Source organism: Lepidochelys olivacea (assembly GCF_965140295.1).
Source record: "Lepidochelys olivacea isolate rLepOli2 genome assembly, chromosome: 1".
Taxonomy (NCBI): domain Eukaryota; kingdom Metazoa; phylum Chordata; order Testudines; family Cheloniidae; genus Lepidochelys; species Lepidochelys olivacea.
In genome coordinates this window covers 171,199,695-171,222,930 of record NC_140411.1, presented here as the reverse complement: position 1 = coordinate 171,222,930, position 23,236 = coordinate 171,199,695, and the positions used below count along the sequence as shown (strand labels likewise).

The window sequence follows — 23,236 nt, the reverse complement described above, 5'->3', positions numbered from 1 at the left end:
CTTAGGAGGTAGAAGAACATTATAAAGACATTTGATAAGTACAATGCTACCGGGAGGACAAATAATATAGAAAATCAATACCTGGATTATATAAATATTACATCATATAGAATAGTTCCAAATCATATAGAAATCTAGGAAGAGCTCCTTTAAAGAATAAATTGTACAAGAGAAGAGGAACAGAAAAAAAAATTCTACTATGATTTGGATTGTCAAATTGCCTATGGGTAGGCTAATATTCAAATTTATTAAAAAAATTAAATTGCTTTAATGACACCATATAAAAAAGTGTATACAAAAGAGCATATTTTAAAATCTATTTTACCCCATTTATGTTATTTGTTTCTTTTTCCCCCATAGACAACAACCATATTATAATTTTGTTTATAATTATTTTTAATCTGTAACCCATACACTAGGTCAACTATAGGATTTTTAAAATTTCATTATTTGCTTACTACTGAGAAATGCTGGGTATAAAAAATCCAAGAATCTGAATAAAATAGCTAACTAGAAAATGTTAATGTAAGACAACGTCCTACCTAATAGTGCTTTCTAACACACGTTTTCCACTTGATATCAACATTCCCTTTTCTTTCACACTAATTGTTTTACCAGCATACAACACTGTTTCTTCTCATGTAGTTTACTATGCTGTTTGTGAAAATAATCTCAATGAAATATGTGGCAATCACTATCCATGTATCCTAAGATTATATATAAAAGGGAAAAAACTTGCAAATCATATAAAGACAAAGCATAATGATGTAGCAACTTAGGATATTTTGCTGTTTGGAACATTTTTAGTAGTAAAGGGCAAATACACACCAGTAAGATCAATTCCGCGGACCCCAAACTAAACAAACATTAATTTACCTCTAACAACCTCTTCTACCGATTCGGTAGTAGTGGTGGTTGTGGTAGCAATGCTGGTAGTTCTTTCCGTGGCCTCTTCGTACTGTTCCTCTGCCTCTTCTTCAATCTCATCACCATCGTCGTCCTCATCATCAACATCTTCGTCCTCAACGTCTGTTACTTCCTCCTCTTCCTCTGGCTGCTCTTCTACCACCTTGTCATCACTGAAAGAATCAATGGATTTTGTTGGGTCAGCAATGAAACACCTACTAGATGAGAAATCAGACAACAGCTTATTCAGAACCTCGTGGAAGTGTGACAAGGAAGCCCCCTCTCAACAAGTAAGAACCTGGTGTTCTGGAGAGCAATGCAGTGAGATTTAATGCATATACTGAAAATGAAACAGTAACAAGAGATAAATATGGATTATGTTCTGCTGCTAGCATAGCAGGATGCCACCAGTATGAAGCCCCTCTCCATGCACTGAAAGGGAAAAGGCCCTGTATTAATCATAACAGATTGTGCCAACTGATTAATGTCTTGGGTGTGCATGTCTAATGCTGCACTAGAATTCTGTGAGGTGGGTTCAAACAGATGAATGAAGCTGATGGCCATATGCTTTCAGCACTAAGTGATATTTTCTTAAACACTTACACACCCCAGATCATAATAAGTAATTATTATTATCAGAAAATGACATCAATGACTGATAATAATCAACTTACTCAAACTCACATACTATTATTATTTGTATCCTGGTAGCTCCCATTATGTGCTAGGCACTGTTCAAACACATATGAAGATATGGGACAAAATCATAGGCCATTAGAACTAAGGGCTTTGTCTACACAGGAGCATCCTGGAAAATTAATCCAAATTGAAAAAAGGTGTGAATTTGAAGTGGATTAATTATATACCATTAAATCCTAATGTGGATGATGTTATTCAGAATAAAAGTGGCCTTTATTCAGTTTAGCTTAATTCACTTTGGTACTCAGATGAGACAAACAAGCATCTGAATCACAACCACAGTAGACCCTCTTGTTAAAGCACAAGATAAGATGGTTTTGCCACAACCCTCAAGACACATTAGTAGCCCCAATTTGGTATTTTATTGACTATGAATACAACAACATTTTCAGTCATATACCTCTGTCTCTCCTACTTGCTAGGAGTAACTTTTTAGCAAAATTAAATTTGCAAGTGTCTTTTATATTGCTTGTCTCTGAAAGCAGTTCTTTTACTCTGATACTTGTCCAAGTCTTCAAAGGATTAAGTGTCATGTTTCCAAGTAGGACTGAAATTTTGAGAATTTATATGTTAAAGTGATGGACTGATTCAAAACCCACTTAAGTCAATGGGAAAAGCAAACTATATCACCCTTGACACTGCAGTGTGTTAAGGTCAACTGAACTATGAATCCCCCTCCCCTGTCTAATGTATTATGTGATCACCTTTTGCATTATCTGTACTTCAGTATTATTCTGCCATAAGTATGCATTTCTCATAATGCACTAGAGTGAATAAAGAACAGAATTGCCAGTGTAATTCCTTTTTTTCCCAGGACAGCTTTTTTAATTTGTTTTCTACTACCATAAAAAGGGGTAGTTAACGTCTTTTTTTTTGGGGGGGGGGGGTTCCAGTGCTGTACAACAGGGTGCTAATCTAAGGTCATTAGTTCTGACTCATACCACCACATCAACAGAACCATCCTCTTCAATTAACGTATATAATGGGAGAGTTACAGTCTGCATCTACACAGAGCTTTTACTTAAGTTTCCCACAATTTCATCAGCATCAATGCAGCTCTGCTAAGGGCAGCCAATAGTGGGAGTGCTAGCCACTGGTATTTCTACTACCATGTGATCTAACCCTGCTCAAGGAAAATTGAAAAGGCACATGGGTAAGAATGCAGGTAGCCACCAGTGCTTTGTCTACAACAGAGCTCTCCCTTGCTGGCCTCTGGTGATGGTACAGTGGTGGTAAATTTTAAGAAAAGCTTCACTTACCATCAAAAAGACCATAGGGATTATTCAGTGCACATTTTAGAATTTTGGACTGCTTTATCAGGATCCAGCGGAGTTCATGTGTACATTGTAAACTATGTTAGCTAAACCGCTTGGGTTGAAGGAGATTATAGATTCGTTTGGCAGAACATACGATTGATCTAGTACATTGTATTGTATTTCACACACCAGGTACCATCATTAGACCACCTTTACAATTATAACAATTTATATCCTTTAACAGAAAGAAACAAAACAATCTACTATTTTCCCCATATCGAAGTTTAAAATACTTTCTAAAGGAATTCAGATAATCTCCAGACAAGGCTCCATTAAGATGAAGAAGTTAATGTTATAAACAGATAACCTTTAGAATAAAACATTATAATGGTGTTGTTATGAAAGAAATTTGAAAGACTGGGAATTAAATTATTTTATCTCACATCACCAGTCACCTAACCACAATACCACTTCCACATTTTCATTAGGTACCACAAACCCTTAAGGATCAGACCATGAATCTATAAAGATATAAACAAATCAAAACCACTGAAAACATCTCTTGGAGAGAGACAATTTTCGGCTCTAGTTCATACTGGAAAAAATCAACAAGGCCAAAAGTACATAACTCCAGCCTCTCATCTCCCTTGTCACACACTGAAGATGGCTGTCAAGCAGAATGAAAATTCTCGTCTGTTTCAGCTTTCTACCCACAGCAAAAAAGTCTCACTTGTTATGCCTCCATAAACAGCCAGTTCAGTACTGAAACAACATTGCCTCTGTCACCACTGTTGAGTCACACAATAATATCTGTATATAAATCTGATACTACACAATAAGGCAGGTGGATGGGATGGTGGCAGGGATACTGAGTCAGAAGCTGTTTGTGGAAACTCAACTGTGAATTTTTCATGTCCAAATTTCTTTTTCAGATACTGTAAGTATATATAGTTACAAAATTCCAATAGTTTACATAATTACAACTTTGTAATGATAGTTTATAACCTTAACTTATCATAAACCTTTCATCCTGAGTCAGTTATTATTTAAGGCCTACATCATGCTTCGCAATGTATAGCTCTGGTTCCTTAAGTCATAATGTCATAACCCTTCCATCCAAGTTAACTTTGGTCAGTTAAATGCAGAAGAGTAGTATTAACCTCCCGCAAGATGCTGAAAGTTCACTGAAGTCAAATAGGAGATCTCATGGCTGACAAACTCAGCCTTCAAGGAAGCAAGAAAGCTCAGCTACTTCCTATTCATCGTTTCCCAGATTAGATTAATTGTTTCTGCACAAGAGCTCGTCCATCACTAGAGTTAACATTTTATACTCAAATGGTGCTTGGAATTGCCTCTGCAGTACTACAGCAATTACCTCTCAAAGCAATAAGCTGCTTCATCAGTTCCATTCTTCCTCTACTCATCCATTTGTAGAGATTCAACATTATATTTGTCTTTCTGGACTCTCTAATGCTCACATGCCCCTAAACTTTCTGTGCTTTGTTTATTTCAATAGCTTCTATGAAAAGAAAGATTAGTTATTAAAACCATTATGCACTAAAAATGTCTTCAAATCTAAATATTGCAACTTGTCAGCAAGGAGACAAATACAAGAAATTAACAAATTCTACTATTTAAAATTTTAATCAAGTAAGTTTTTAATCTAAAATCTGTAACATATTATTCCAAGAGATGCAAAACATATGCAGGAAAATTATTATGTCCATAATTAATACAATAGATTTAACAGCTAAAAAAAAAAAAACAAAAAAAACACAGTACCACAGGTAAAAAAAAGTTAAAGTCCCATGTTTTAATCTTAAAAAATGTTTATACAGATATGTATTATAAAACGTATAGAGTACAGATCGTCCTTGGGAAATTGTGCATCTAAAGAACATGGATGTTAAAAAGACTGCATACACTTTCAATAACATACATGAGTATGATGTTTCATCTCTATTTCTAGTATAATTTTCATAACTATGATTTGTCACAAAACCTCAAAAAGCTATGAACTTGGGATTGTCTGAAACCCTGTTATCTGAAATTCAAACACTTATTTCCCTTCCCCCACCCAAAAAACACACACAAAAACACCCCAACCAAAACAAAACAAAAAACACCACTAAACCATTCTCCTCCCCCTTGGAATGTAACTTTTCCAAAATGCAGATTTACCAAGTTTTGGATGTCTTACAAGCTAATTAGATAATTGAGCTTTACCTGTACATATTATATATAAAACTAAACAGACATGAGAAAGAAAATATGTTTATTACCCCTCAAAAATTCATTTTAATATGGAACAGTTTTTTGGAGTTCAAATTTCATTGCCCTTTATAACTTTGAGTGCTATCTTTTAAGACTAATTTTGGAGCCGCCCAGTGGCTTTCACCATACTGCCACAGAGTGCTGTTTCTCTCTGTGATTCAAACTGCATGAATAATTTCAATAAAAATGCCTAATACAACAAAAATGGTCCCAGGATATGAGAGAGACAAGGTGGATGAGGTAATAGCTTCACTGTTACCTTTTTCACTAACGGAGCCGGGGTGGTCAATTATTTTTTGTCAAGTCCAAAATTCTTGGTCAAGGTCTAGTCAAGGTCCAGACTCCAGAGGAAATAATAGCACTGCCTCACACCCCCAATGATGACAATAATAAGTAAATAAAAAGATTTTGTGGTCCATTCAAAAGCATCTGGCAGTCCAGATTTGGCCCACGGTCCACCTATTGACTATCCCTGAGTAGGTCCAATAAAAGATATAACCTCACCCACCCTGTGTGTCTCATATCTAGACAGATAAAATTCTAAAGAAGGCCTTCAGTTAAAAACTCTATTGCTAATCCTAGACAAGGTCAGTCCTAGCAAGGGCATCCATATCTTAGCTGCCATCTGGGGATACAAGGTGGGAGGTAGCTAAGCTCTCGATCCAAGGGCAGTGAAGGCTTGTAAGATATTCACAAAAGCTTCTGCGTACAGAGTAATTCAAAGCCCTACCAAAGGAACGCCCATTGTTGCAGAAGGGGAGAGTCATTCCACATTGATAGCCCCATTTTTCAAGGCTCTGTCCTTGCTTTTCAGTCAGTCTTTCAAACGCCTGATACAAAAAGAAAAGGAGTACTTGTGGCACCTTAGAGACTAACCAATTTATTTGAGCATGAGCTTTCGTGAGCTACAGCTCACTTCATTGGATGTAGCTCACGGAAGCTCATGCTCAAATAAATTGGTTAGTCTCTAAGGTGCCACAAGTACTCCTTTTCTTTTTGCAAAGACAGACTAACACGGCTGTTACTCTGAAACCTGATACAAAAAGGATGCTGTAATCCACAAAAAAGCTGCAACACAGCATGTTCACACTCTAAAATCAAAGCTGCAGTACGAAGTGGAGTCCACCATTCTGAACTGCACCATTCTTGAGTTGCACCCGGAAGCAGACAGAGTCACCACAAAGCAATGCAGCTGTGCAGAAGGAGGGCAGCTGCTTCACTGCTTGCCTCTGAGGCAGTCTTCAAGGGTAAAGTTCATTAGGGTAGGTTAGGTGGAGGGAGTGAAGCTGTGGATGACTGTTACTAGTGCCACATTTGAGTGTAAAGGTTGCAACCTTTTTGTCAGCTGTACAGGCCAGCAATGGTAATGTACTTACAAATTCTGAAGCAATGATGGATCCAAAATACACACTGAATGGGGATTTTGACAAGACGCACTGTCCTGCTTAGTACAGTCTGGTTAGACCTAATTTTATATCCCAACCAGAACTGACTAGATCACAGCCAATCCAAACCGGACCTGAGCCTGAGAGCACTGAGTTGTTTTCATACCCAATGTGACCCTTGTAGTCGGGTCCTGTCGGGTTTGGCTTGCAAGGGTATATTTAGGGAGCCCCCACCCCACTCTCTTACCTGCCTTAGCACTGCCAGGCACCTCCCTTCAGGGCTCCCGCGTCCTGGCGGCAGCGCACAGGGCAGGAGCAAAGCATCCCTGTGAGCTAGTGAGGTAAACCTTGCCACTGCAATGCCCGCTTCCAGCATGGGGAGCGTCGTAATGTGCTGTGGTGCCTCCCCTATTCCCTTGGGAAGCTGGCTGAGCTACCCTACTCACCTGTGCCCTGGCACATGCTCTCACACAGGAGCCAGGCAAGGAGAGAGGCAGCAGCAAGGAAGACGCAGCAGGTCTGGGGGTCCTGTGCAGCGGCCCCACCCTCTCCTCCATCCAGAACCAGCACTAAAAATCTCAGTGTTATTTGCATGTGCACTGCCTCACTGCCAACTTACATGTTACGTAGGCTTCCAATACTTCTCCAGCATAAACATACATAAGCACCGTTCTTTTTCTTTAACCACAAGTAATCAATGGAGGGGGTAAAACAAAAAAAGCCTGTTATGTAAGCAACACATAACAGACACCTGAACGAGGCACACTGGGGACCTGCTGTCCAAGTAGACTCCACCAAAAAAATATGTAATACCAGGTACAACTGATGAGGAAGCATCAACCATCATGGATGACCGGTCCAGATGAAACCCACCTGCAGTGGAACATACAAAGCGCATCCAAACAAACAACGCTGCACAGCAGGCACAGCAGCAACTCGACAGAAGAAGAATTAAAGCACCGGGACAGGTCAGAAGCAGACTGTGAACAGTCAGAGCCGCTAGGAATGGGGACAAAGTGGGGATTAATCTGTTTCCAACTGTGAACTCAGTTTTGTTTTGCGAACCCCATTCTGTTTCAGGAGCTCCACTTTTATACTGTGACTTTCACTTTGGATTATGACCATGCTGCGTTGCAATCTTGTTTGTGGATTAGAACTTTTTTTTTTTTTTTTTTTTTGGTAACAGGGGCTTGGCACCAAGTGGGAAGACTATCTGAATCAATGCTGAGTGACTCGCCCCCTTCTGGAGCAACGAGTTGTCTACTGGTAGGGCCACTGAGTTTGAATTACTCTCTACACAGAAACCTGGGGATGGGGAGGAAAATGGAGCCTGTAACTCCTTCAGCAGAACCACATGAGCAAAAGGGGGTGGCTTCATTAAGCCAGATGCGCCCATTGGCACATACCAGAAAAAAAGACAGGAAAAAGAGGAGGAGGAGAAACTCTGTCTAGTCTAAGGACACTGATCAAACCTAGGACTCAGAGAAGGGGTGAGATCAGAATAAGGGTGACTGTATTCAAAATTTTGTTGTTTTTCATGGATCTGCAACTCTCAAAGTGCTTACAAGAGTAAAGAGCTTATAGTTAAAAAAAAATTCCTTTGCTAAGACCTTGCTTTTCTGCCACACTGTCCCTCAAGGGTTTAATTAGGAACCAGAGCTCCCACAGTGGGTGGACTCTGAGGGGAACATGTCTAAGCAACTGGAGGGTCCCGAAAAGGGCCAAGGGACTGGTTTTGGAGTCTAGGGCAGCTGGAATGCAGAGTTCCAATGTCCCGGAAGGGTCTCATACAAAGGGTGAGCCCCTGGGAGTGTTCCTTTGAGATCCAGACTCAGGGACTCAGAAACATTGGGATCTAGCAGTTCAGTCACTCGCAAAAGACATGGATCTGTCCAGAGAGTGGGTCTGGACTAGGCTCTAAGGAGGAGTATTTGATAACATTATAGACATATCTAGCTACTGCATGAAAATTAAAGAAGAGTCAGATCTGGTAAAACCTGCTACCAGCTCCTATTTGCACAATAGGGCTAAAAACACAAGACAAGACTGATCAGCATTTAATAAAAAAGAATACAGAAAAACACATTATAATTATTTAAATATTCAGTTACTCTGCATTATTTAAATACAAAATTCACTTTGCAAAAAATCTAATCAACGGTTTTGCACTTTTGCAAAAGCACTGCACAAAAATATCAAAATAATACAACTGCAACACACGTGCTAAAGAATTCTTAAATTAGAATGATGCTAAGTCATAGCATAAAATAATGAAGTATTTTTAAAATAAAATCTTTTAACTTTACTTATCTTTGTATGAATAGAAATGTTTCACAGTAAATGACAGCTAAGTGCATGATAAAGCAATTTCACTGATAATTACTGCAGGTTCAAGGACTGCACTTCTTTCTCTATTATATCTCTGAAATCCTATTCCAAAGGCAAATTCTTTACAGTGCAATGAAGATGTTAAAAGCTGTCACTAGAAACTAATGCAGCATTGTGTGTGTGACAGTCAGTTTAAAAGACTCAGATAATCTACTACAAATAGGAATACAAATTTATCGGCATCGGTATGGGTCACTAAATTACATTCATTCTATTTTTTTCTTGGAAGGCTAAGAAAAAATTCAGTCCAAGTGTGCTATAAATTCCAGCTCTTGACAAGATCATTGTACAAAGGAGACACAAAGCTAACTAACTAAATGTATAATTGAGAGAAATGAAAGTAAAAGTCAATACAAAAGTTAAAGTAATAAAAGAAAAAAACCCTAAACTTCTGTTACAGCTGCATGATTTCAAATAAATTCTTCCCCCAAAAAAACAGGTTCTAGTGGACAGGGTACTGGACTGGGATTCAGGAAACCTGGGTTCAATTCCCAGCTGTGTAACTAACCTGTTGTGTGACCTTGAACAAGTCACCTTACCTCTCTGTGCATTTGTTTCTCTTTACATTTTCTGTCTTACCTATTTAGGGCTTGTCCACACACCAAGCGGGGTCAATCTAAGATACGCAACTTCAGCTTGGTGAATAGTGTAGCTGAAGTCGACATACTTAGATCTCCTTTCTGTGGTAAATTGACAGCTGACGCTCTCCTGTCAACTCTGCTTGCACTCCTTGTTCTAGTGTAGTTCCAGAGTCAACGGGAGAGTGCTCAGCGGTTGATCAACCCCTGCTGGATCGATCGCTGCCTGCTGATCCAGCAGGTAGTGTAGACAAGCCCTCTGATTGTAAAGCCTACAGAGCAGAGATACCAAAATACCCTAGGCACCTTACAATAAAACAAATACAGATTAGCTGTTTATTTTAAATTGAAATGTACAATAATAAAATAATTAAAACCCTTTTATTGAATTCTTATCCTCCTTTCTCTGCCTGGTAGACATTCCTCGACGTTCTGTCATTGCTCCTTTCCTCTTCTCCACCTGCACTTTCACTAAGGTTTCCACCTCCACTTTTATGTGGATTACTTGCAAATGTTACCTCTCATTATCGGTCTCCTTGTTGTTCTTGGTTGAGCTTGCTCTGCTGCAGAAGTGGGCAAATTACAGGCCACATCTGGCCTGCAGGACCATCCTGCCCAGCCCCTGAGCTCCTGGCCAGGGAGGCTAGCCCCTGGTCCCTACCCTTCTGTTTCCACCTCCCACCCCCACCGCAGCCATGTTGCCACGCTGCCAGTGCTCTGGCCCACAGCTCGTATTGGGCAGCGCAGCTGGCTCTGGCTGGCTTCGAGCTCCTGCTGCTCTGAACAGTATGGTAAGGGGGTGGGGGCAGTCAGGGAGCGGTTGGATAGGGTGGAGGTTCTGGGAGGGCGGTCAGGGGATGGGGAAAAGGGACGGTTGGGAGTGGTGTCTTGGGGAGCCTGTCCGAGGGTGGGCGTGTGGATAGGGGCCGGGGGGGCAGTCAGGGAACAGGGAGGGGGTTGGATAAGGGGGTAGGATCCCAGGGGGCAGTTAGGGGCGGGGGTCCCGGGAGGGGGGTGGTCAGGGGACAAGGAGCAGGGGGGGTTGGATGGTTTGGGGGTTCTGAAGAGAGCAGTCAGGGGGTGGGAAGCGGGAGGGGGCAGATAGGGGGCAGAGGCCAGGCTGTTTGGGGAGGCACAGCCTTCCCTACCCGGCCCTCCGTACAGTTTCACAACCCCTATGTGGCCCTTGGGCCAAAAAGCTTGCACACCCCTGCTCTGCTGTCTAAAATTTGCTGTCTCCAAAACTGAACTTGTCTTTCCTCTTAATCTGGTTGCTGAAAAAGCTACAAAAGCCACGTCTGAAGGTTCCTACTTCAGTTGTTTTTTCATCACCAGTTATGGGGAAAACAACACATCACTCAACTGATTTTGCTAAAGCTTTACCATCTCCCCCACAAAAAAAGTCTCCTTTGGGGTGTGTCCAAGAAGATTTTGTTTTATCAAATTAAAAGCTATTGAAAAAAGAGGGATAGAAACAGAAGCTTCATTAATGCAGGAGTTATCAGCACCTTCTGTACTTTTTATACAGTATCAAATAATACACACTACAGGAAGAGATTTTAAGCTTTTTGGAAGGCTTCATGATGAAAGGAACACTAAATGTAAGAAGAAAAGGAGTATTAGTTGCACCTTAGAGACTAACCAATTTATTTAGTCTCTAAGGTGCCACTAGTACTCCTTTTCTTTTCGCGAATACGGACTAACAAGGCTGCTATTCTGAGACTAAATGTAAGGTTACTGACTTATGGTGAAACTACATGGAGCTAAGTATATATTCCAAACAAAGAAAACTGCTTTAGTGGTATAAACATTAGTTTAGTGGTAGAGCGAGCAATATCGGCATCCCTCCCTATTGATCTTAAAACGAAGATACAAAAATCCAAAATTTGGTCATAATTTCTAATGTTACATATTAGTAGTCAGATACTGTAGCATAATATATTGTATGATTCATGTTTGTTATTGTATCAAGCATACAACATTTAAACTTACTCATGTTCAAAGTGGGAAAACCTATTTTTGTAATTTGATATCAAGGATACTCTAATTTCTATGCAAAAGGACTCAATCATTTTCATGAGTGTATTTTTGGCTTCAAGGCAGAGGAGGGACTGGATGCAGCTTGAGGATTGAAGAGCCAGCAAATGAAACTAGTGAATTAGTTTATAAGAATTGGAAATTGTTGAGCTCTTCATCTTAATTAAAGTCCAACTACTTCAGAAAAGCAACTTGGCCTTTCCAGATTTGCTGAAGGTATTTCTGTATTAAAAAAGGTTTTACTATTCACTGGGAATTTCAGAATTGGATTCAAACGTAACTCCAGTTGATGCTCTAATAGGATATCAGTTTTCTGAAGTCATCCTTGACCTGCTCAATTTAGAACTTGAATTGCTTTTGAGTAGATTATGTTTGCTTCCCCAGTGACAAACATGAACAATTGAAACAAATGGATAATTCAGACTGCTTTATATACATCCCTCATAATTGCTGTTAATTGCTGTAACATGCACCATTATGAGAACATTTTTATTTCATATTTTTAGACATCTTTGACCAGACATATTAAGGGAGAATATTTCATTTTTGCAAATTTCTCCATCTTTATATAGGAAAAAATTAATCTGAAGGTTGCAAACATCTTTCATTCTTAGCCCACATTTTCAACAACTTGAACCCCAATCAGCGATGCGTAAACCAAATATACAGAAATTACGTAACGATGCTGTGGGATCTGACCTATAAACCTCCTCAAAAGTAGCTCTATTGCTACACTTTGGCTGTTAGATGTACTCATCAAGAAAAATCAAATATTCCAAGACTGAAGATGTCTCCCACCCTAGATGGGGCCAAAAGCAGGGCCTTGATATTAGTCTTTTGTGATGAAGAATCAGAGAAAAGACCTTAATTTCATTCATCTAATCCATTCCCTTACCATTAAAGACCTGTTCCCTGCAACAACTTTTTTTAGTGCATTGTCCAACCTAGTGTTAAGCGTTCACCATGATGTGGCTTCTACTCCTTCCCCAAAAGACATGTCCACGATTGAATACATCTCCTTGTTAAAGATTTCCCTGACAGTCAGTCTAATTTTTCGTTGTCCTAATGTCATTCCATTGTTCCTAGTTAGAGTCATTTATCTCCATTCTTCATCTTTATATCCCTGAAACACTTGTAGGCTAATGTTCCCATTTTAGTCATTGCTAAGGCAAACTATATACATTTAGCATTTTTAATCTTGCCATATAAATGTATCCATCCTGTCCCTAATCATTTTCGTTGTTCTTCTCTGAACTCCCTCCCATCTGCCAGGCTCGTCCTGGTTCTAAGGTGCTGTGAAATGAATGCAGAAGATGAAATTAAATGAAAAGGGATTCATCAGCAAATTTCTGAGATGGGGATTTGGTTTCCCCTTTCTAAAAATTGACACTACCAACATCTAAACTCTGCACTTCCTGACTTAATCTAGCACGCTGTGATGTTTGGTCAAATACAGAATAATGACCCTGGATTTTAGTTTAGTAAAGGAGGGTAATTTTCATTGTATTTTACAATTCATTCACCAGAGATTTAAGATTTGAATAGAACTGTACTCAGCTCTCACTTACACCTGTATAACCCTAATGCAGTTAGTAGGCTACCATGAAAAAGGCCATATCAACCTGGCATACCCAGTTACAGTATGATCATACCCCAAGCTTAATCCAGCACCCCTTTTGTATGTTTAGATGATGCTAAATTGTTAAAGAAACCAAGGTAGAGCCATGTTCTTTCCCCATGTACACAGGCAAAACCAGTCCATGCTGTAACACGGTCGCTGCATGATTGTCTTGCAAAGTGACTCGCTTAACAGAGTTGCAACTGTAGCACAGGCAAGATCTAGTAAAGAAGAATATGTCTTGTCAATGTGTGGCCATTTAAATCGATTTTTGAAAATACCTTTCAATGCATAATTAAAAGGGACGCTGCCAGCTTGACAGTCTTCTTACTGTGCCACTAACACCTATGTTAGTAAAACTAAAAAGGGGGTTTTAAAACACCTCACTTACCACTAAGTGGGTTGGGTGTGCATTTTTTGCAGTTCACTCAGCTTGCCAATGAAAGTAAGCGTCCCAGGTAGTCTGTTTCAATTTTTGGTTGTCATATGCACTCATAATATAGTGTTGGGTTGCAAATACTGCAAGGGAATGTTTACAGCCCAACAAGATATTTTCCGTTGCATTTTAAAAAAAAATAATTAAAATGTTATAAGCCTTAGGGTTCTGTAGAAATCAAAAACCTATTAAAACCCAGACATTTTGGGTCACTTCAAATGTTTCAAATAATGTGGAGATCCATCAAGTGTACTCATATCAAAAACTCTGCTGCTAACTTTTAGTCTTTCCAAACAAACTTCTGACAATTTTCAGTAAACCAGGAAGGGGAAACACCTCTCTTACCTTCCATCTGCATAATCAGCATCCGCACCTCCCCACCAGACATCCGAATCATCTTCCTCAGCGTCAGCTGAATCAACATTGTCACTTTCATCTGCTAATGGACAGCAAACAAACTCCACACCACGGAACTTGTCAATTCCACAGGGCAGCAGCATACCGTAATCATGCAGATTCATACTCTTTTCACTACAGGACTACAAAAATAAAGAGAACAGCGACAACATGGTTATACAGTGACCTGGACAAGGAAAAGTTGGCATAGAGGTTAAGAAAATAATAAAAGTCTGTGTATAGCCTCAGATAATTAGAGTTAGCTTGTTAATTGACCTCTCAACTATTGTGACTGATAAATTCATTCAGCGTGGGAACATGGGCCCCCATCCCACAGTCTTGTTATTTTAGGCAACAAGCTTTTCCTTCTCCTCAACTCTTCTCCTTGCCAAAAGATTTCATCCCCTCACATACACCTGACAAATTCTACATCCTCTTACCTAGAACTCCGTTGAGGGCTTGCTTTTGCTGTGCACAAATAACCACGGGAGACAGAGTGATAGTTTGCCCTGCCTATGGTAACAGTGCTATTGAAGAGGAGATCAACACGTAAAACACTTGATACATTGAGGTTTGATTCCTCGTACAGTAGGGTACCTTCTAGCCATATTCAAAAACTGTTAATTATGCATCATTTAAGAGGTTGCACAAAACACTTAAAAGACAAAGCCACACAGAACATGTGGAAAAGGAGAAAACATTTAAATACTATATGGTAAATCCACTCAAGGCTATGTCATTGTGAGCTGATGATATTACAGGGTCAAACGGACTTTCAGTAGGGTCCAGGCAAAATCGTAATTTGAAACTCTAAACTCTTGTCAATTTACCTTTAAGAAGACATATTCCTACAAAGGACTAAGATATTATCGTTTGGATGCACGACACCTACAAAATTAAGTTTCAGAGGCTCTTTAATAAAATGTCAGTGAGTTATAAAATCATATGTTCTGTGCTTTGCACCAGTTTTACACATTGTCCTCACAAGTTTCCTTGTCCTCTCTCTCTCCTATTCCTTTCCCATCCCCCTTCTTTTCAGTCAGATGACGACCTCATTAATTGCATCATCTCTGAGATTAGATTGTAAATTCTTGAGGCAGGGGTCATGTCTTAATTCTGTGAAGCACTTAGCACAAAATTATAATAAATAATAAAATTATAAAAATAATAATAATAATAATACATGTGAGTGTGTCAAGCATTACAGGTGATTAAAAGGAATTAGAGAGAGAGAGAGAGCAGTTTAATATTGCCATGTACCACGTGGGACAAAAGTTTATGGGAAATGAATTAGATGTTCTTATTTTCCAAGCACAGAGTAGTGACATTACAGATGTAGTTCTCCAACAGAAGAGCAATGTTAAGTCAACCCGATAACACAGCAGCTTTCTATGAACGAATGTAACTACTGATATGTGCTACAAGGGAAGCTAAAAGCTGGGGAGAAAAAGCTGGTGAAGGGAATGCAACAATTTAAAAAGGTAAAGAGTTTCTTTATATGCTAACAGTACCATCCTCATGATTTCCCCTTTGAATTACTTGACAACACAGGGCCAGAGTCCGATGCCTTAAGCTTCCCCACTAGGTGAGAAACAATGCACAAACCCTGGAACTTGCATAAAAAAATCAGAATATGGTATAAAACAACAACGATATGAAAATTCAAACGTCGACTCTACATGACACATCAAGTTACAAAATAATACTGCTTATGAAACAAAATAAACTTAACAGAACTTTTCCAGTTTTTCTCCTAATTAAAAGCACCAATTCACCACCCATCAATAAATATTTACAAATGCAACTGTGTCCTCACCATTTGCTCTATAACAACACTGTTGCAATTAAATGCATTCCCAAGAAAGTGATACAAACTGAAAGAAAGATGGCTAGAAATTTCAAGGTAAGTTATATACTGTACCTCTTTAGCAACAGTGTGCCAGTGCAGGTGAGTTTCACATATATCCATCCTTTCCTGGTGGAGGAACCTGCACTTATCTGGCACCAGAAGAGCATCACTCACAAACTCACCAACTGGAAGAAAACAATATGAAGTTTTCATTTCACTCATGATTTTTGTTTTTTAAAACTTAACAGTGAAGAATAACTCAACCTCCAACTAATAGAAGCTAGCAAGAAAGATTCCCTGACAGACAGGTTACTCAGTAATTTCCCACTATAAGGATTCTTTAACTTTCTAATGAAGAATGTGGTACCAGTCCCTTTCAGAGAGTTGGGATACTCTGGTCTAATCCAGCGTGGCAATTCCTGTGTTCCTAATACAACATCTCCAGGACCGAAGACTTCAATGGACTTTACCATTAAGTTAGTGTTTGCTGTAACCTTGCTATCTGACAAACATTAAAACATGAATCTGAAGAATATTTGAACATGTTTACATTCTTTACATCCAGAACAAATCTGACACCAAATCACCATTCCAAATAATTCTAAAGTATTTTAGTAAATGACAGGACTACCAGGGCATTGTTATTGTGTAGCTTTAAAAAAATTAATAGCATTTTAGTCCCTTTTCAGCTTAAGCCAGTTTCACCAGCAGCTGAAGGTTAATGGTACTCTGAAACAACATCATAAGACACTGAGATCATCCGATTGTCAGCTCTGTATATCAAGTTAATGTGTGATCTCTGCCTCTCTCTTAAGCACTATACTTTAATTAGTCAGAAGGGATCCACCTGCTGTACAATTAAAAAGTGTTGAAAAAAACACACCCGGGAATAAATGTCTACAGTGCTGGTGTTTACAATTATGGGGGAAACATGATGAACAACATGATATATTGCACTGCAATCATTGTAATTTTGTAGCAATACTGGCATTACAGGTTGTTGTGGTTTTTTTTTAATTACAAAGGTGGAGATATTGGACAAATAAGCAGGAATCTGTCAGAGAACTGATGTACTCTATTGTATGGATGTGTCTGGACAGTAGGTAGAACTAGTTACCTACCTTGGTATCTGGAAATTCTTTGAGGTGTGTCACCCCTATCTGCATTCCAATGTGGGTACACCTCTGCACTATGTGCCTAGAGCTGGAGAATTTTGAAATCAGTGTCTGTTGGTCTGCACATGCACCCTCACCCTTTTGTACCTCTAACTAAGGCGATAAAGGGTGAGGCAGTGCACTTGCCTCTCCAGTTCCTTCTCTGCTGGGAATCCAAAAGATGAACTGAAGCAGAGGGTAAGGAGTGCAGGAAGTGGAATACAGATAGGGACTGAATATCTCAAAGAACTTCCAATTACAAAGGTGATTAACTTCTTCTTTCAGTGCTGGTCCCTATGTGTATTTTACTATAGGTGACTGACAGGCAATACTCAAGTAGGAGGAGGGGTGCAAGGATGCAGATGACAGAGCCAAATGAAGGACCACCATTCCAAAGGATGCCTCAGCAGAGGAGGCCTGAACTAAATCTTAATACCTCGCAAACATGTGGACGGAACTCCATGCAAGCTGCTTTGCTGATATCAAGTAGAGATACTTCTTGAAGCAACGCAATAGATGTTGCTTGAGCACTTGTGGAATGAGCCCTTATCCCATGAGATGGGGGAGGAAGATCAGACAGTTGATACCATCAAGTTAGTGTTTGCTGATAGCAGAGCAAAATACAGCCTGAGATCCACTTAGAGATTCTTTGGGAGGATATAACTTGACTCCAAACTCTTTCTGCTATGGCAACAAACAGTCTAGGAAACCTTTTTGATCAGTTTTGTGGTCAACAGCAAAATGTCTGTTGGCACATTCTGGCTCTCTAGAAGGTAGTCTGCTGATAGAATGAGGTGATTATTGGTGCACCAGTTCCACAGACTGCTTCTGCACACTATGAGATGCATCTCCTTCCTCCCTGTTTGTTGATGTAAAAGATGGTCATCTAAAGATGGTCTAAAAGATGTCTGACATCATGAGGGCACTGCAATCCTGAATAAAGGAGAAAGGCTTTGGCAAACCCTTTGAACTGCTCGCAATTCCAAAATACTGGACAGTATTCTGGACTCTTGAAATGTCCAGGTGCCCTGCATTGTATGGTTGCCCATGTGAGTTTCCCTGTCCAACAGGGAAGTGACTGTAACAGCTGTCCTATCCGATGGGGTAGCAAGGAAGGGAACCCCCATGCATACACGGTGAGCATTTTTCTACCACCCCAGAGATGATAGTACTTTGGCAAAACAGCTACCATGGTGCTCGTGGACTGATGGTTTGGTGAATACACTCTTTGAAGCCATGTTTGCAGGCAACCAAGGTGGAGCTTGACATATGGTGTGACGTAAGCGCATGGAACCATATGAGCCAGGAAAGAGACAAATCTTGAAAAGTGCTCATGGGTTTCTTATGATTTACTCTATGAGATCGTTCAGTGCCTGGAACCTATTCATTGGCAGGTAAGGCCTTGCTGTGATTGAATTTAAGGATGCCCTGATGAAGTCTAAATCTGCATCGGGGTAGAGATGCAGTTTATGCCCCCCCCTCAAGTAGGAGAGGAGTTGCATCATTTCCAAAGTCCAACTGCAACCTCATCGCCTTTTCCAGTGGATGCTTTCTGAGGTAGTTTCCATCCCTCTCAGGGAACGATTGGCATATACTGCACCTTGCCATGATGTGAGCTTCTCCAAGGCAGTACAAGCAGCACTGATGGTTGTCATTGACTGAGAAGTAGCGCAGGCACCAATTTTGAAGCCCAGAGTGGTAAGCATTCTACTGTACCTGAAACAGGGTCTGGGGGCATACAGAGGGGCTCCCCAGGTCAGGGAGGCTAACTACAAAAAAATTAAAACTATTATATAAAACTCTAAATCCTACCATTTTCTAAAAACTCTTTAGAGATACATTTCATATATATATATACACACACACACATATATGTGAGTGTGTGCGCATGTGTATGTATATATATGTGAGTGTGTGTGCAGATAAAGGAATAAAGATGAAGCTCTGGACATTAGCGGTTGTGGCCCAGACTATGTGATGGTGAGAAGGAACTGGAGAGGTTGTCACCTATTCCACCTTTTATATCCTCAGTCAGGGGCAAAAAGACGACAAGGGAGCATGTGCGGACCAACAGACACTGCTTTCGAAATTCCACAGTGGAATACAAATAGGGACCACCACTCAAAGAAGATTACATGATTCAAGTGGCATGTGTTTATCTGCTCCCTGAACCATACTTGCTTCTAGCAACGTCCAAGAAAATTAAAGTACTCACATTTCAAATGAATGAACTAAAATGGTCCAGTGGTTACATGTTGAAATAATGGTTAAATGAGTCACAGTGAAGTAATTATGTTTATTATTAGGCAAGGAAACGTGCTGGCTACTGACTATGTGCTGGCTCTTGAGAATTACTTATTGATTAAAAAAAAATCTGCTTTAAAATTAACTAACAAAGTTTTCAATATCACACTTCAGCAAAAGGAGTGTGCCTCCATTTGCTAATGACCGATTATATTTCTAGTCCAACTGATTTTTTCCTCCTGTATTCGATGTTAGTGATTTTAAGTTATTAAAACCAAAGTCAGCAAATTTCTGGGGGAGAATGGATTTTATCACCCCAGTGTGCCACACCATAATGCTTGCCACTTATTCCCACAATAACAGAAAACCCACAGGGATATACAGTATTATTATTCTGCATTCAAAATGAGTTTGAGAGCTCCATGCCCTCATGGAACCTATAAGACACAAACATTTGTAGCTGCTGTGCAGCACATTCAGCCTCTGCTCCTGGAAGGTATCGGATGGTGCCAAAGTAAGGTAGAGGCAGTCTCTCTGGCCAGTGACTTATAAGGGAGCAGGGAACTGAATCACAGAAATGTAGGACTGCAAGGGACCTCGAATTGTCATCTAGTCCAGTCACCTGCATTAAGACAGGACCAGCGCTGGCTCTAGGCACCAGCAAACCAAGCACGTGCTTGGGGTGACACATTTTCAGGGGCAACATTCCAGCCATCTTTTTTTCCTTCAGGCGGCAAAAGCCTAGAGCCAGCCCTGGCAGCAGCAGCGCGTCGTGCGCCCTGAGGCCGCTGCAGTTCGCGCCGCACACCCGCACTTTGTGGCTGGGCCGGGAAGGCTCCGAGCGGGGGACACTCGGGCTGGGGACCGCCCTGCGGGGCACACGGAGCCACCTGCAGGTGCCGCAGGGTGGCCGTGCCGCAGCTGGGGCTGGGCAAAGTGGCCTGAGCCGCCCAGGGACTGGGGTAGGGTGGCTAGAAGCAGCAGCAGCAGGGCCATAGAGGGTGGGGTGCTGCCGTGCGGGGCGCTGCCGTGTGGGGCCTGCGTCCCACTCTCCAGGGCTGCCCTGCCTTGGCTCCTCAGCCCCCTGCCGGGGCTATCCCCCAGCTCTGCCCTCCCAGATCCTGGCAGCACCCTGGGCTGAGGCACGGCCTGGGAGCCCTGCTTCTTACCCTGACCCTGCCAGCGCCGGACTGGCTGGAGGTGAGGGAGGAGCAGGCGGAGTCAGCACTGGTGGGGGAGGAAGAGCCCAGGGCTGGGGCGGCAGGGGGTGGGCACTGGTCAGAGGAGTGAGAGCCCAGAGCTGGGGTGGGGGGCAGCCAACAATTTTTTTGCTTGGGACGGCAACAACCTAGAGCCGGCCCTGGGCAGGACGAAGGATTATTTTGACCATCCCTAACAGGTGTTCGTCCAACCTATTCATTACTTTCTGTCCTGTCCTCAGTGGACAATTTATCACCCTCTCCTCTTTATAACAACTTTTATGTGCTTGAAACTATCATCATGCCCCCTGAGTCTTATCTCCAAACACAACAAACCCATTTTTTCCAACCTTTCCTAATTTTTTTAGACTTTAAAGCATTTCTGTTACTCTCCTCTGGGCTTTTTCCAATTTGTCCACATCCTTCTTGAAGTGTGGTGCCCAGAACTGGACACAATATTTCAGTGGAGGCCTTATCAGTGCTGAATAGAGCAGAAGAATTACTTCTTGTGTCTTGCTTACAACACTCCTGCTAATACATCTCAGAATGGTGTCCACCTTTTTTGCTACAGTATACCATTGTTGACGCATATTTAGTTTGTGATTCACTATAACCCCCAGATCCTTTTCTGCAGAACTTCTTCCTAGGCAGTCATTTCCCATTTGTGTAATTGATAATCAATTTATCTTTTTCTTAAGACTCATCATTGGCCAAATCAAGCAAGGCAACAATGGCACTTCTAGAACTGAGAGGCAAAGAACTGAATTACAGAGGTGTGATTTTCACTAATCACATCCCTAACCCACAGAGGCTTTCTTAGTTTAAGCACTGAAGATGATGCAGATTGGTACACTTTAGAGCTACATTTCACCTGTTTATCAATGGCTGAATTAGCAGTATGCAGTATACTACCATCTAAATAAAGGTATGGGTTACATCTTCTGAGGTTGAATACTATGCTGTTCACTGCACTTTGGATTCCTAAAAGCTGCACTACAAAGAAGAGCTGTTGAACCACTAACTCAGGACAATGCTGGGTAGGGAGAAATGCCCTGGCATCAGGAAAGGACAGAAGTTTACACAGTGCTTTATAAAAAGGGATTAAGACATACTCCCTGCCCCTGCTATAGTAAAAGTCTGAAGAGAAAAAGGACATTTTTATAAAGTTATATTTAAATAAAAATCCAAGAAGAATGAGTTTAACATTTTATCATTGACATATGACCAAATTCACCCTTGGTGTACCTCCCCTAAAGTCAAAAAAGTTACACAAGGAGCGAGGTTGGTCCACACTGTTAGAGTACAGAAAATTATAGGCTTCAATTAACAAATTTATCTTGATTGAATATAAAATTGATTTACCTTAAATGCTGACTCTAATTGTACTGTCGTTCTTAATCACTAGATTCCTCCAACATAATTTTGCAAATCACAGACATTAAAACAGTACCATTTTCCATGCATCCTATGATGGCACAAGATGCACGAGCATAGCTTGGTCTGTGCATGGGACACACAAGAAATCAGGTGAGTTACACCCTCGGGAAGTAAAAGGAAACAGATTATAAACTCTTTGGGGCAGGGATTATGTCTGCCTTTATGTTAGTAGAGGGACTAGCACAACACAACCCAATTTTGACCTAGCGCTCAGTGTTCTACTGTAAATAAATAATGATCATTCCTCTTTTTGAGAAGCCCCAACACCTGAAACTAAATTCTGGAGACAAAGGCCTAAAAATAAAAATGTGGTAAGTTTTAATGCATAATCAAAGGGGCAACATCTGCCTCAATGAAATAATGAACTATAGAAAGTGTACAATGTGTACTTAAGACAGAAAAGATAAACAAAAACTAATGAAGTGGTATGAAGCCACCAATAGCTCACTTAGTCTAAAATGGGTACAAGTGAGCTTTAAGCCTTGTGTACTCGAGGGATGCTGCCAAAAAAAAGTGTCCAACAATCCTTTCTAGTCATAAAATATCCTGTTACATAACTGTATAAAACTGGGCTATTCTCAAACCTTGGCCCTTTTTTCCTCCAAATAATGCTTCAATCATAGCTGTAAATGGGAATTTCTGCTCACTTTGCTACTTTTCTGCTTGACTGAATTTTATAATGAAAACGTCTGTTCTCTCTTTTCAGACAGAATGCAAATGTCATTCAGATTTTACACACCACGCAAATAGAGAGTGCATTTGTTTAGATGCAAAACCATTTAAATATGCTTCATTTACAAGGTCTGGCACTTTTACAGATGCATCAGTTAAAAGTCATTTTAAAGCACTGCAGCATCTAACAGTGGTTAATTCAGGCTTTAAATACATTTGCTTTTCTAGCCCCTCCCCCCCTTCTTTAAAGAAAAAATGCATCTTATATCTGACCCTGCAGTGAAATGCCCTCCTTGCTCTCTCTCACTTATTAACAATGTCCATTACCCCAACCTCATGTTCCAGGTCATCAGAGCAAGGTTACTTGAAAACCTTCCATTTAGTTTAGACTCTCAAGGGCATAACTGTTGTGATAATCACATTTTCTTGTAGTGGTGAAAAAATGCTGCACCACAAATCAAGGTGTGGCCTCTCAAACATGATACATTGCAAAACAACCCAAATCTGGTTGCAACGTCAACCACCCCAGGATTAGGAAACGTCAGAACGAAGGTTTTTCTTTCTGAAGTCCCCCACCTCATTCCCTACACCTCTTCCCACTTCAGCAACAAGTGAGGCAGGGGTCCTATAGCCAACAGGCATCCTCTCATTCGCCCTGTTCGATGAATGAGTCAGGAGATTGCAGGAAAAGAAAAGAGCATCTAGCTA

General features: G+C 40.6%; 1 protein-coding gene across 4 annotated transcripts in view; it reads right to left on the bottom strand.

Annotated features, from left to right (window-relative positions):
- Positions 1–23,236, bottom strand: part of APP (amyloid beta precursor protein) — a 295,623-nt gene that overhangs the window by 134,540 nt on the left and 137,847 nt on the right. For all 4 annotated transcript variants that reach the window (XM_084634832.1, XM_084634833.1, XM_084634834.1 and 1 more), the window contains exons 4-6: positions 15,895–16,007; positions 13,923–14,116; positions 877–1,079 (exon numbers count right to left, since the gene is read on the bottom strand). In XM_084634832.1, coding sequence (XP_084490958.1) covers positions 877–1,079; positions 13,923–14,116; positions 15,895–16,007 — 510 coding nt within the window. The remainder of the gene's footprint in view (positions 1–876; positions 1,080–13,922; positions 14,117–15,894; positions 16,008–23,236) is intronic.